The following is a 12,782-nucleotide window of genomic DNA, read 5'->3' as shown; positions in this document are numbered from 1 at the left end:
CCACAATTACTTGCCGAAGCAAGGGCACCGTGCGCCACTGTCATGCGCGCGCCTCCAGCCGCCGCACCAGTCTCTCGACCTCCCCACTGCGTTCGCCATCTCACGCTCCCTCTCCCCGGACTTTTTCTCGAGCGAAACCGAGCCGGAAATCGGTCTTTTTCCCGAGCGAAACCGAGCCAGAAACGCATTATTACATAACTCCGGCGAGCTCCACCGCCGGCGCTCAGCGCCGCCACCCCGAGCCGCCAACCGCTCCCGGTCGTTCGATCTACATCAGACGGCCCAAGTCCGATCTACCCCGAGTCAACAGAGCCCATACCGATCAAACCCTAGGTCATTTTGTAAAAGAGAGCCTCAATTTTATTAGAATCAACCCGCACTCCACCGCAGTTCAAAAGTATTTACAAGCAGATCCTTTTTCTTCTGTTTTAGCCTCTATCTTTTTCTAAATTAGTACCCACCGTCCCTAACCTCTCTATTTTTTAATCTAAACCCTAGATTTAAGGTTTATTTATATTTTAGCCCTCGATTTCTTTGTTCAGAGCCCTTCTAGTTTCAAAACTTTTACAAATAAGCCCTCGGAACCATATTTTAGCCATAATTTCTCCGTTTTAAATCTGTTTTCATCGATTCTCGTGCTTACGCGATCCTTGCGACGCGTATAGTAACTTTAACATGTAAAGATCTTACTGAAAGGGCAAGAGGGGTGTGCGTTGATGAGGTATAGTTCGGTCCTCTTAGAGGCTTTGTTTATGGTCCCTGGCTAAGGTACCGCTTTATTAGGGAGGGTTATGATCACTGTATTCTGAAACCTTAGTAGATCGTTGCAAGTTGGAGAGTCTTTGTAAAGGTCTCGTAGTGAATCTCTGTCACTCACCTCGGAAATGTTTAAGACCCTTGCAAACCCGGGCATCAAGGGAAACACGAGTTGTGGGTAAAGTGTACAACCTCTGTAGGGTGAAAACTGATATATCAGACGTGCTCACGATTAAGAGCGGTTTGGACCCTCACATGATAATTGATCTTGGAGATGATCTAAATTGATGTTATTTATTTATATTATTATTATTTATCTCTTTTATTTATTTAAGGGTTGGTATATATTTACACTTAGTTAATGCTTCTCTAATAAAACTTGGCCCACTAAAAATGCTTATCGCAGTCAAACCATATCAGCTTTTTCTTAATTTTGACCTTGCATATCATATAATTTACTCCACTTGCTGAGTACGAACCATAAGTGTACTCACGCTTGCTTTATTAAAACCAATGCTGCTCAAAATAACATAATTGTTCGGTGTTTCTTGAAGATTTTGATAATCTATGCGTATCTCTTCCAGTCAACTACCTGTGAAGTTGAAGTTTCGCTGCTAGCTACAAACGTTTATTTATGTGCTTAAGATTAAGACCTTCGGTCATGTAATAAAGTATGATAATACTCTCTCGTTATGATATTGCTTAGAATATACATTTGCATCGTCTATCATATGTGTGTGAATTTAATCCTGACGCACATATAATATGCATTCGGTTTCTTTTCCAAAATCGGATGTGACACCATAATATACTATGGTATGACAGGCCCGTATAATAACACAAGCTATGCAACGAGGCCTGGGGGCTGCTGTTTCTCGTTCTCGGAGACAAGCTCACCACCGATCCCAACCCCGTCGGCGTTCGCCGTGACGAACAAGCTTCCGATACATCAGATCATCTCCATGGAAATGAATTGTCTCATGACGGATCAGATTAAGAACTTGCGAGTTGCGACGAAATAATCAGACTTGGAGTCAACTCTGTCGAGTGATCAAGTCCTGGCTCAGTATCCCCCGACCAAAAATCACAGGGGAAACCACCCCTTCGTCTCCACCTGGCAGCTCCGCTGCTCCACCGCGGCGTCGTCTCGCCAAATGGATTTAAGGAGTTGCCTGAGGCTATCATGCTAGTGAGGTATGCACTGAACTGTCCATACCGCTTATGTAATTCACGTTCCACGTGCCTAACCTTACTATCGTTTTCTGATTTTGCCTTGTTTTCTGACTTCTAGTACTTGTTATTCTTGAGTTGTGAATTTGGTCCCTAAGCAGGCCACAGCGAGGTGGGTTTTCAAACTTCACTTGAATGGCCGCCCAAAGCTTGGAATGGCCTCTCAAATTTTCACTTCCGTGGCCTTGATTTAGTTGCCAGTGTCATCCTTTGGTTGGTGAACTAACATTCTGTATACAGATATACCGGAAATCTCTTACTACGATTCTTACACCAAAAGATGGCAACTGAAGTAGGCTGCGTCACCTACTTTTCTAGGCCGCCGGATCGGCCAGATGTACGACTCAGATAGTGCAAATTTTGGTTTTTCTGGTTTTTTAAAAGTCATTTTATTTACTGAAAAATCAACCTGCGGTGCAGGGTAGTTTATATCTTTTTTCACAAATTCCCTCGAGCTTCACTTAAATTAACCCTTAATCCGAGACCCTCAGTATCTTTTGCAAAAACCCCCTCAGATTTTTCTAAAATCAATCCGCAATCCGTCTTTGGTTATTTTATAAAAGGAACCTTAAATTTCTACGAAATGAACCCGTAAACCACCAATTCCTTCGTTAATTGATAAAATAGACCGTATTTACTTATGAAATGAGTCCACAATCCGTTTTGCTTCACTGCTTCACAAAAGTAATCTCATTTTTTTTGCATAAAATCAACCAATGCCTCACCTCATGGCACGTTATTCTTCGAAAAGGAACCTCCATATTTTATAGAACCAACCCATGGCAATCAGAGACTCTATTTAATCTTGAATTTATAAGAAATCTAATTTTACGTTACAACAGTTGGTAAATTAAAATATTTAATTTGTATTATATTGTGGAACATGAATAAGTGAGTAAAGTTATGTGGGTTTTAGAAAAATATTGTATGCACCCCTGCATCCCAAGTAAAAGTTATTTCCCAAAATATTAATATTGCCATGTACTCTTGAACCAAAACAAAAGTAGCTTCTTCCATGGATCAACGGTTTCTAAACAACCTACAACAGAGTTCCCATCGACTCCTTTATTGTATGGTTCATTGTTTTATTGTATTTGATAAATAAATCCATTTAAGCATCGATAAATCTAAGCGGTATACAATAAAATTAAAATATTTGTATTACTTATCTAACTTCTAATCTTACTATGCTATATTTCTCAACTGAAACAAACGTATCATTTCATTTTAGTGGTCCTACTGGTGCGCCAAAGGCGCGCCGACTTTTAGTTCATCGGACGAAAGTGGGAGGACAAAGGAGTTGATGATGAGGGGATGCACGAGCCCTGAGAGATGGTTTCTTTGGCATTGACAATGATGCAGGCGCTTTCCACGGTCATCTGAATGGCTCAAGAAGGTGGCGGCCGAGGCTTTATGCAGAGCATCGGGTCGACGCGAAACCTGAACTAGCTTGTGATGCTTCTCGGTGCTTTGTTCACAAGTTCTTGCGCTCTGCTCGTCCTTATCACAACGGCAGCCTTTTGCTTAGACCGATGTCCGAAAGCGTCAGTTCAAATTTTTCCTGCTCTACTTTACGTGCCTACAACAGCATTTTCTGTAGTAGAGACACTGTATGATGCCGCTTAACTTTTATTTCTTCAATTATTTTATGACTAAATTCCCCTTACATTACAAGCACCATTCTGGTTCTTCAGCCTGCGCGCGGCGCCCACAGACAGGCAGGCCACGACGGCGGCTCCCCTACTCCTTGACGTTGAGGCACGCGTTCTTGAAGCCCTTGGGGCAGCAGCAGCAGCGCGCCATGTCGCCGGTGGCCGCGTTCGGCAGGGCGAAGTCGTAGCGGCTGAACCCGCTGGCCTGGCACACGTCCTTGCAGAGGTGGACGCTCCACCCGTTGTTGCTATGGCAGGGCCTCGTCGACAGCATGTCCGGGTCCGTCACCGTGGCGCCCGGCTCCGTCCGCGCCGCACCTGCACACGCACACGCACAGGGTGAAGGCGGCAGAACCGGTCAGTCTCCGGCGCGTACGGAACACCGCGCAAGGCCGGTCTCGCTCGTAAGCGTGGCTCCGGGAGAGGAGAGATCGAAAGGAGACCTGCGGCGACGACGAGGGCCAGGAGGCAGGCGGCGACGAACGGGTTCAGAGCGGACGCTGCCATCTCGATCGGTTGAGTTCTCTGCTCTGCAACTCTGCGATGAGCTTGTGGTTTGCGAGGGGTGCTTGGAGGTGGGAGCTGTGGAGGATGCTGGGTTTTATAGGCCCGTCCCTGGAATATTTGATGCAAGGATATTCATGCAGCCAGGACCCAGGGAAAGCGTATCCGGAGGATGCATTCCCATATCCCGTGCGATGAGGATATCGCCACTAACGATATATCCATATCTACACCAGTATCTACTTCGACAATACCTTTTGGACCTATTACTCGCGCTCGTGCTCGTCGGCTTACCCATCAAGTAAGTTCACTCTTAAGCTCAGGTTCATCATATTTAGAGAATGAGGACATGTGCACTCTTGTTTTACTCAGAAACATTACTCAGGAACAATGGATCGGATCAAAAGGGAAGAGGCATCGCGCAGGCTGGATTCGGACTGCAGGAAAGATACGACTTGTAACGGCCGCCACGACTTCATCCGGACTCCATTTTGGTCGGTCAAGTACTTTCTGGAAAGCTTATCAAATCTACTTTCCAATTGATCCAGAATCACCTAAATATCTGTTTGGAGTCAACCGCAATCCTAGATTTACTACAGAGTCCTTTTCAGTCACGGTGCTGCGTCACCCTAATTTTGCACAACGGGCCCTGTATCAAGTTGAGTCCAAGTCGGATGCATCCTAGGGTTGGAACACGACCCCAGCACCCTTGTGGTTGTTCTTCCACTTCTTTATAATCTTTAACCGCTATCAACAACATTCGGGTTTTGTTAGATGCAAGTTTAGCGTTTGCTACTTCCTTGTAGACGCGCGTGCTGATCCAGCCGCTCGTCCACTTGTTTTTGGAACCCCACCATAATTGAGATTCGGTCTGATACCTTCAATTACATATCATAATTTCAGTACTTGTTCTACTTGTTCTTGCTGTTGCTGGTTCTTCGATTGCTTGTAGGACGAATGCCCTAGTGGCCGGGTGTCGCGCTCCACAAGATCGCAGCAACCAAAGGAGGTGATGTATCGGTTGCTAAGGCGCAGCATCCTTAGAAGGCTGTAGTCGGGCCGTGAACGTCGTCTCCTCCATCAATCAAGTTATTCCACGTCTCTCATCGAAAGATCAGGAACAAACCCTAATAGGTTCACATCACTGTGGCCAGTGGCGTGATGTTTTGCTTTTGCTCGCCAGTGAATAGCGATGAATTTAGTGAGTAAGTGCTGCCACTCGATGGTCGGATTCATTTTAGTAAGTAACTGCATTTTGGCTTCTGCATAACAACTGGACCAATCGAGTGAACGAGCGTGTGTTAAAAAAAATTGAGGCCCCTGATAGGCTGCTAATCCGTGCGTGCACAGAACTAATCATGCATAATTTTGTGATGATAATTACTTTTTTTTTGCTAACGATTTGAGAAGGCAAAATAGGCATTTTGGTCCCTCGATTTTATCCCGAAGGTCAATTTCATCCCTCAACTTTCAAATTGGCCAATATAGTCTCTCAACTTTTGTTTTGAGATCAAAAACTCATCTTTGTGCTGATATTATACTCCATAATAACATGCAAAAATCAAAAAAATCCTTTTTACTCTTAGTTTCTTTTTCCTCTCCTCAATTTCCAATGTTTGTGCCGCTGCTCTCTCAACTTTCCGCAATATTTTATATGGTGCTACGTAGTTATGCAATAAGTAGATTTAATTTTACTGTACATGCGTCCGCAATATAATATGATGCGTGGGTAAATAAAATTCTATGTTCCAAATTAAACACTTGTGGTGTTCAACTCTTAAATGAATTTAGAAGGGGAAGGAGCTAAGGGCAAAGAAGACCTTTTGCATAAATCTTATATTATTGTGGAGTATAATATCAACATAAGGATGAGTTTGACCAAAAATGAAAGTTAAGGGACTGTATTGGCCAATCTGAAAATTGAGGGATGAACTTGACCCTCGGCTTAAAGTTGAGAGACTAAAACGGTTATTTTACCATTTGAGAAATAAATTTACTTCTCAAAGTTTGAACCAAACGAAATGGGCAGATATAACTCTCTTACAAAATTTTGAAAAGAGATAGAAATCTGCACCCCTTTTTTTTGCCAAAACTTCACATGATAATTAAGTGTTAGTTCTGAAAAAAAACTTGCAATTTTTTTGACAAAAAATTTAACATAGATTGTCCTGGAAGCTACATAAAAAAAAAAGAGAATTAGTGCAAAAAGATAGAGATGGCAAAGGGTGCCGTCCTCGCCGATGGTCATTAACCCGTTGTAGAGATCGTTTCACTCCTTCAGTCTCCCTCCAAAAATTAGAGATAGATAAATAGTAGATAGATAGAGATAGACAGATAAACATATAATTAGAAAACGATAGAAATAGATAGGTAGAGAAATAGAAAAAAGAAGAAGAGATAGATAGAGATGGAAAGATAGATGAATAGATAGATTGATAAACAGATAAAGAGGTATATAGAAAAATAATATAGCGCTAGAAATAGTTTTCTTACTCATTCCTCCGATATTCCTCAAAAAATAGAGATAGGTTAGATACATAGAAATAGAAAGATAGGCAATCGTATAAAAAGAAAACAATAGAAACAGGAAGTCAAAAAAATTAATCAGGCATAATGCTTGGTCCTTAACGTTACCGCTCATATGCATGATGATATTGATACAAACAATCTCCTGAGATAACCCCAACCCGAGAGGGTACAATTACGATGGAGGTTTTTATGCAAAACATGAATGTGAGGAGAAGGCTGATTTCTATTTTCGATTTGACATACTATGAGAATGGTGACGAACTGAAGATGGACGCTTAAAGAACTTTCATCAAATTGGTTGCTTAAGAATTAAGAGCTCCCAGTTCTTTTTATCCTTATTAAAAAGGTAACCAGTGCCTTAAACGGTAGTGTCTCACTTTGTTATTTTAAGTTATAAGAAATAATTGCGGGTGCAACATTGGTCATTTTGTTTTTACGCAAATCAGAATCCCTGGTGATGCAAAGATCACCGTAACCTGGTCCGAGCCATTCAACAATCAACAGTTGTCCGTAGTAGACAAACAGGTACACCATACCATTTAACTTTTTATTTACTTATTTCCCTCGCTTTGCATGCGTTTTGGTCTTTTAGCATGAGACAACGCTCACTGGCCGCAACGGTTGCACCAGCCACGAAGGTACTCTACTGTGCCTGGACGTAGCGGCTGAAACTGTTGGCTAAGCAGTAGCGAATGTCCTTTTTCTGATCATGAGCCTGTAATGCAACCGCAGCATTGGGCTGTTGCATCAGTTGTTTTTTTTTTTTGAGAGGAAGTTGGATTTTTTTTTTCGACTGAATTGAATAGCTGCACTTGTTTCAGTGTGACAACTGGGCCGAACCCGCGAAGTGCAACCGGACGACGAAGGAACATTGCTTGCGTGCGCGGGCGCGTCTTGCTTGCTTGTACGAAATGGAGTTTGAGATTGGGCCTACGCTGGCTTCCTTCTGCGAGTCAAACATCTTGATAGGCTTTTGGGCCCTCAGAGGAAGGGGAGAGAAAAAAAACTTCAGTCCAATCCCCTCTTTATCCCGGGACACGAGCCCAGCCCAAACACTCGAACGCAATGACGATTCTAACCTAACATCTTGTCTACAACCATGCCGCACTGCCTCCCAGCGGAATACACACGATGGCATACTCGTTATTCTAGGGAAGTTCAATGGCCAAAGCTAACCTACCTGCGTATAAATATGAGACCACCCGCTCCCCTCTTCCGACCCCTGCCCCCATTCTTCCGTCCCCGCGCGGCCACGCCCTCCCCTTCTTTTCCCCTCTCCCACGAGATCCCGTTTCGTTTGAATTCCGTGCGCGAATTTACGAAACTGCCCCCGGCAGGACCCACGCTCCCTCTCTGTCCCCGGCTCAGCCGCTTTCCTTTTTTTTTCCTCTTTCAATTTCGCCGCTGCCCCCACCTATCGCCGTCGTGCGATTCCGTCCCTGGCGTGGCGGTGGGGGGCATCCGGGCCGTCGAGCTGTCGATCCGCGCGGCGATGCAGGCGCCACGTGGCGGAGGTGGCTTCCTCGGGAAGCGGAAGGAGCGCGAGTACTACCCGCCATACCCCTCGGCCTCGTCGTCGGAGCAGGCGGTGCTGCTCCAGCGGCCGCCGCAGCCGTTCGCTAGGCCCGACCCGCGTTTCGGCAGGCCGGATCGCGCGGCGGCGGTGAGGCTTGGCGCCAAACCGCCGCTCCCTCACCCAGGTGTTGCGGGGCTCCAAGTCGGCGGCGGCGGCGGCGGCGGCGGCAACAAGCTGCTGGCCGGGTACCTGGCGCACGAGTTCCTGCGGTGCGGCACGCTCCTCGGCGAGCGGAGGCTGGAGCCGTCGGCGTGGAAGGAGAAGGAGCCCGCCCTCGCCGCCCCCGCGCCCGAGCCGAGCAGGCGCTACGCGGAGGTTTCGCGGCTGCTCATGGCGGGCGGGGCCCGCATCCCCGGCATCGTCAACCCCTCGAAGCTCGGCCGCTGGCTCCGGATTAAGGAGTGACGGGGCCGGCCATGCCGTGAGGCCGCTGGGGGACGCGTCGCGCGCGGCGGGGCGGCATTGCCTGCTGGCTCGCCTCGGCGGCCGCGCACTCTGCCCTCCTCGGCGGCCGATCAACCCGAAGAACAGCGGATGCTTCTGGACACAGCAAGCGGGTTAGTCCCGTCCTTTCCCTTCGAATTTTTCGTGTGGTAATTAGCGAATCATTTCCCGTTGTCAAAAGATCTTAGCGTAGTTGTTGGATGAGAAACTGGAGGCACTGCTGCTAGCTTTTGCGGCTTCCGTTACACTTGAATCCTCTGCATCGGCAAAACAATCTGTGATGATATGCGTAGATGAATCAACCGTCGGTGTAAATACAATGATATGCTTTGGAAGTAGCTTGTGAAGTACTCTACATGTTTCTATTACTACCAGTATATAATTTGGTTGGTGCCATCAGTGCCCCCTCTGCCTAGCTAAAATCCAACCGCGTGGTTCCCATATCTGGAGGAAGGAGCGCTGGCGATGGCAATTGCCGCAATTAGCCCTGCAAACGGACCTTCGCTTGCGCAGGTGTCTCATCTCGATCCGTGCTTCTTCCGTGTCTCGTTGAGCATTGAAGAGTGTGCGTCTGTTGCCATCTTGGGTTCTGCAATTTCTCAGACGTTGATCCATGTGCTATGTTGTGGTATGGTTTCGGCCATTTGATCCATGGATAGGAACACGCTAATCCAATCGAGATCTCGCTCGTTCCCGAATTCTGCTTTGCCTTCGTTGATCCGGTGAGGTATCCATAATCATCTCCTGCTAGAAATAAGAACTAGTACTATTTGTCACTGCCATTTTTGGCAGTTCATGAACTTTGAAGTATTGAACTTGACCTGTCCCCCCCCCCCCCCCCAAAAAAAAGGAAAAAAGAAAAGAAAAGAGACATGTAGTCATCCATGGTTCCGGTCTTCACGGTTTTCATTCTTCTTCGTGTCCCCTGAAGAGAAAGTCTGCGTTCTCGTTCATATAAGGTGTAAAGAATTCTGTTCAATGGTCCGCTTGGCGCGTTGTCAATGCCATGGCAGCCACGATTAAACTAAGCGTAGTCAAGCCGGAGGAACTTTTCGTAGTTTGATTTGTACTACATAAGCTCTAGAAAGCGGAGTGTATATACACACGTTAAATTACCAATTTACCATCTACTTTTTTGTTGAAACCTAATTTACTATCTACTGGAAACACGAGAAAATCATGATACTCCTCTGTTGATTCTGATTTGCTTTGCTGCACTTCAGCGATAATCCAGAACAGAGGACGGCCTTTAGGCATCGGCATCGCCCTTTAAGCTCTTTAACCTCGGATGCAAGCAAAAGCAATCTAATCCACTCGACTTTTTGGTCCGTGTCATTCCTCATCCGAGCCACTCAAAGTCCCCTTTTGCTCGAGCGTCGCCCTCCTCATGGCTTTCGTGCGTCCAGCCCAATCTTTTCCATTTCCATCGAGTCGAGCCAGCCAGCTCACGCGGCAAGATCACCGGGCGGCATTGTATCCGCTTATTTTGGATTTTGAAGGCTCGAATTTAGAAAATCTAAATCTAAAAGTCGGATGACTCCTAAAATCGAGAATTTTGAAGGCTCGATTTTAGAAAAACTAAAAGTCAGATGACTTCTAGAATTGAGAATCGAGACTCCCAGCTGATTATAGATTCTCGATTCTACGAGTCATCCGACTTTTAGATTTTTCAGAAACGAACCTTTAAAATTTAAAATAAACGGAAACAAATAGAACCAACCGAGCAGCGAGGCTCGAGGGCCGCTGCTTGCAGCAGGAGAGCGGTTGGCCTTGCCCTTCTTCTCCGACAGCGACATGAGAGGCGGGAAGAGCTAGAGGACGACGCGTAGGCCGGGCGATGCTGATGACCGGGACGGCGAGACAGTCAGACAGACAGCTGCTGGCAAACAAGAGAGGGGAGCCGATGAATGGACTGGACGGAGCGAGCAAAGGTGATGTGAAAGAACCATGGCTTCTGTTTTCTGCTTCAAGCCTTCACGGTAAGCAGATAATGTTTGTTTAATGTTTACAAAAAAAAATTGTCCAGAGGCAAGCAGATAATGGATGGTAAACACGGGAAAATGGAGTAGGTTCTTGAACGATGGATCCACTGACGTTTTCGTCGTGAGGTTGAGAATCCCTGATCGAGGAGGAAATAAATGTGCACAGGCAGCTGCCAGGGCAGATCGACATCACAACGCATGCATGGGTTCCTTTCCTGCGAAAGGCCCTGGCGGTGGCAGCATTCCGCTATAATTTCGTCGGTCCGGGTCGTTGGGTGACTGTTGGATAGGATGCAGCCAGTCGGTCATGTGGTACTCGCCTGTCACCTACTGCTCAGCTGTACACGGAGGCTGGCTGAGATTTTATTTAAGCATGGTCCGAAGCACTTTCGTTTGTCACGTTGAAGGAGAGAAGAAAACCATTTTTGTTTGGAGCTAAGTACCTTGCTTGGACGCGTCAAGCCGCTGTTTCATAGTTCTGCTTCCACGAAACGTCCTGGCTCTTTGATGGACGCTGCAAAGATAGTACTGTCGCTTAAGTGCTTTGCGCAAGCCGGGCAAGCCATCAATATCCATCGTGATGGCCGGCTCAGGGTGGCCGATGACCCACCGGCCGGTCGATCGCTCGAGTTCTTAGCATGTGTCAGTTGGGTCGTCGCCTTTGCTTCGATTCCGCACTTTATTTTCGAAAGCTTTTCCGGCTTTACATCTGTCTGTCGTCTGCACTACACCTGTGCACTACACCTGGGACAGTTTTAGGAAGCATGTAGTGGCAGGAGTACAAGCAAACACGGTAAGGTATGAAACGGCCATGAATGGGGAATGGCAGGATGAGAGCTACAAATACACGAAAGCCAGCATTTGTTTCGAGCTTATTAGCAGCCACATGGAGAGCCTGCAGTTCAGTAATCGCTTGCAGCTCCAAAGGTAACAATAGAATTGTACTAGTAGAATGGTTTTGTTTTGAGACCAAGTAACGATGAGAAGAAAATGTCAACGCCGCCGCAGCTGTTCCGATGTGCGCAGGCTGGAGAGGGCAGCCGCATGGCCGTGGCAGTGCGCAGCAGGAAACTCCGCACTTGCCTGGGCTGGGCCCTCGAGATGAATCCAAGCCATGTCTCGTCTCGTGTCCAGTGTCCACACTGCATCGATCATGGGCGCGACCGCTCAAGCCTTCGCCCTCAGCCCTCTGCTAGGCTGAGTGTCATCAGATGGATTACGAGGAAGGGCTCTGCCACTGCCAAGCAGCAAAAGGGGAAGAAGTTGCCCGGCGGCGGCGGCTGCCGACCACCGTCAACCAAGACTTCCGACTAGTGCGAATCGTTGAGGCCATGCCATGATGGAGCTAGACGTGATCGGCGCCTCCATGGCGGCATGGCACTGGATCGCTTCGGCAGGTCCGGTCGCCATCCGACTTTGCCATCCGAATTTTCTCAAAGATACCCACTGCATAACCTTTCTATTTCTTGCGAGAACCCACTGTCTGAACTTCTTGTGACGCGTCTTTAAACATGATGACTCCGCCGTTACCCAGTGGAGGAATCTCGAGCTCGGTTCGTTCGGTCTATATTCCCCGTTCTAAATTATTAATTTAATTTTTTTAATATATAAATTTTGCTACACATCTAGATATAATATATATTCGGATAAAAAAGTAAAAAACAGCTAATAATTTAGGATGATAGGAGTATATGTAATAGCCAAACCAAACCACCGGTATCATCTTCCACGCGGACACGGTTGTAGTGTAACCACAGACTTAGACTTGAGACTTCAGCTGTTGGAATTTAACTGCTTCAAATCCAGTACGCGAATTAACTCTATCTGCTGACAGGGTTCAGAGCAACATGATCGTGAATTTGTGATGCATGCTGCTTGGCGAGTGCCTTCCTCGTATCTGACAGTGACAGTCTCACCCAGTAGTGGTTTGGGTTAAAAAGTGCTGATAGGGTAAGCTAGGGATGGAGGGATGCGCCACGATGCTGCGCTCTTTGCGGGGAACGGTGCCGGTTATTACGCGAATGAAGACTCGAAGATGCGAGGAGGTAAGGGCGGCGGCGCATGCGCATCCAACAAAAGTGAGCGATTGGGAAGGCGGTAGTGGGTTCG

At 46.8% G+C, this 12,782-nt stretch overlaps 1 protein-coding gene across 1 annotated transcript; it reads left to right on the top strand.

Annotated features, from left to right (window-relative positions):
- Nucleotides 1-7,903: 7,903 nt before the first annotated feature.
- On the top strand, nucleotides 7,904-9,056 carry LOC112879712. Its single transcript, XM_025944089.1, has one exon. It carries the CDS (start codon nucleotides 8,164-8,166, stop codon nucleotides 8,650-8,652), a length of 489 nt encoding a protein of 162 aa, XP_025799874.1. The 5' UTR covers nucleotides 7,904-8,163; the 3' UTR covers nucleotides 8,653-9,056.
- Nucleotides 9,057-12,782: the final 3,726 nt, after the last annotated feature.

The sequence above is a fragment of the Panicum hallii genome, chromosome 1 (genome assembly GCF_002211085.1).
Source record: "Panicum hallii strain FIL2 chromosome 1, PHallii_v3.1, whole genome shotgun sequence".
Taxonomy (NCBI): Eukaryota; Viridiplantae; Streptophyta; class Magnoliopsida; order Poales; family Poaceae; genus Panicum; species Panicum hallii.
The sequence above is the reverse complement of the archived record's forward strand: the minus strand, read 5'-3'. Positions and strand labels throughout refer to the sequence as shown.

Bases quoted from the DNA above. Each gene is read 5' to 3' on its own strand.
- LOC112879712 (XM_025944089.1), top strand. From the start codon at position 8,164: ATGCAGGCGCCACGTGGCGGAGGTGGCTTCCTCGGGAAGCGGAAGGAG.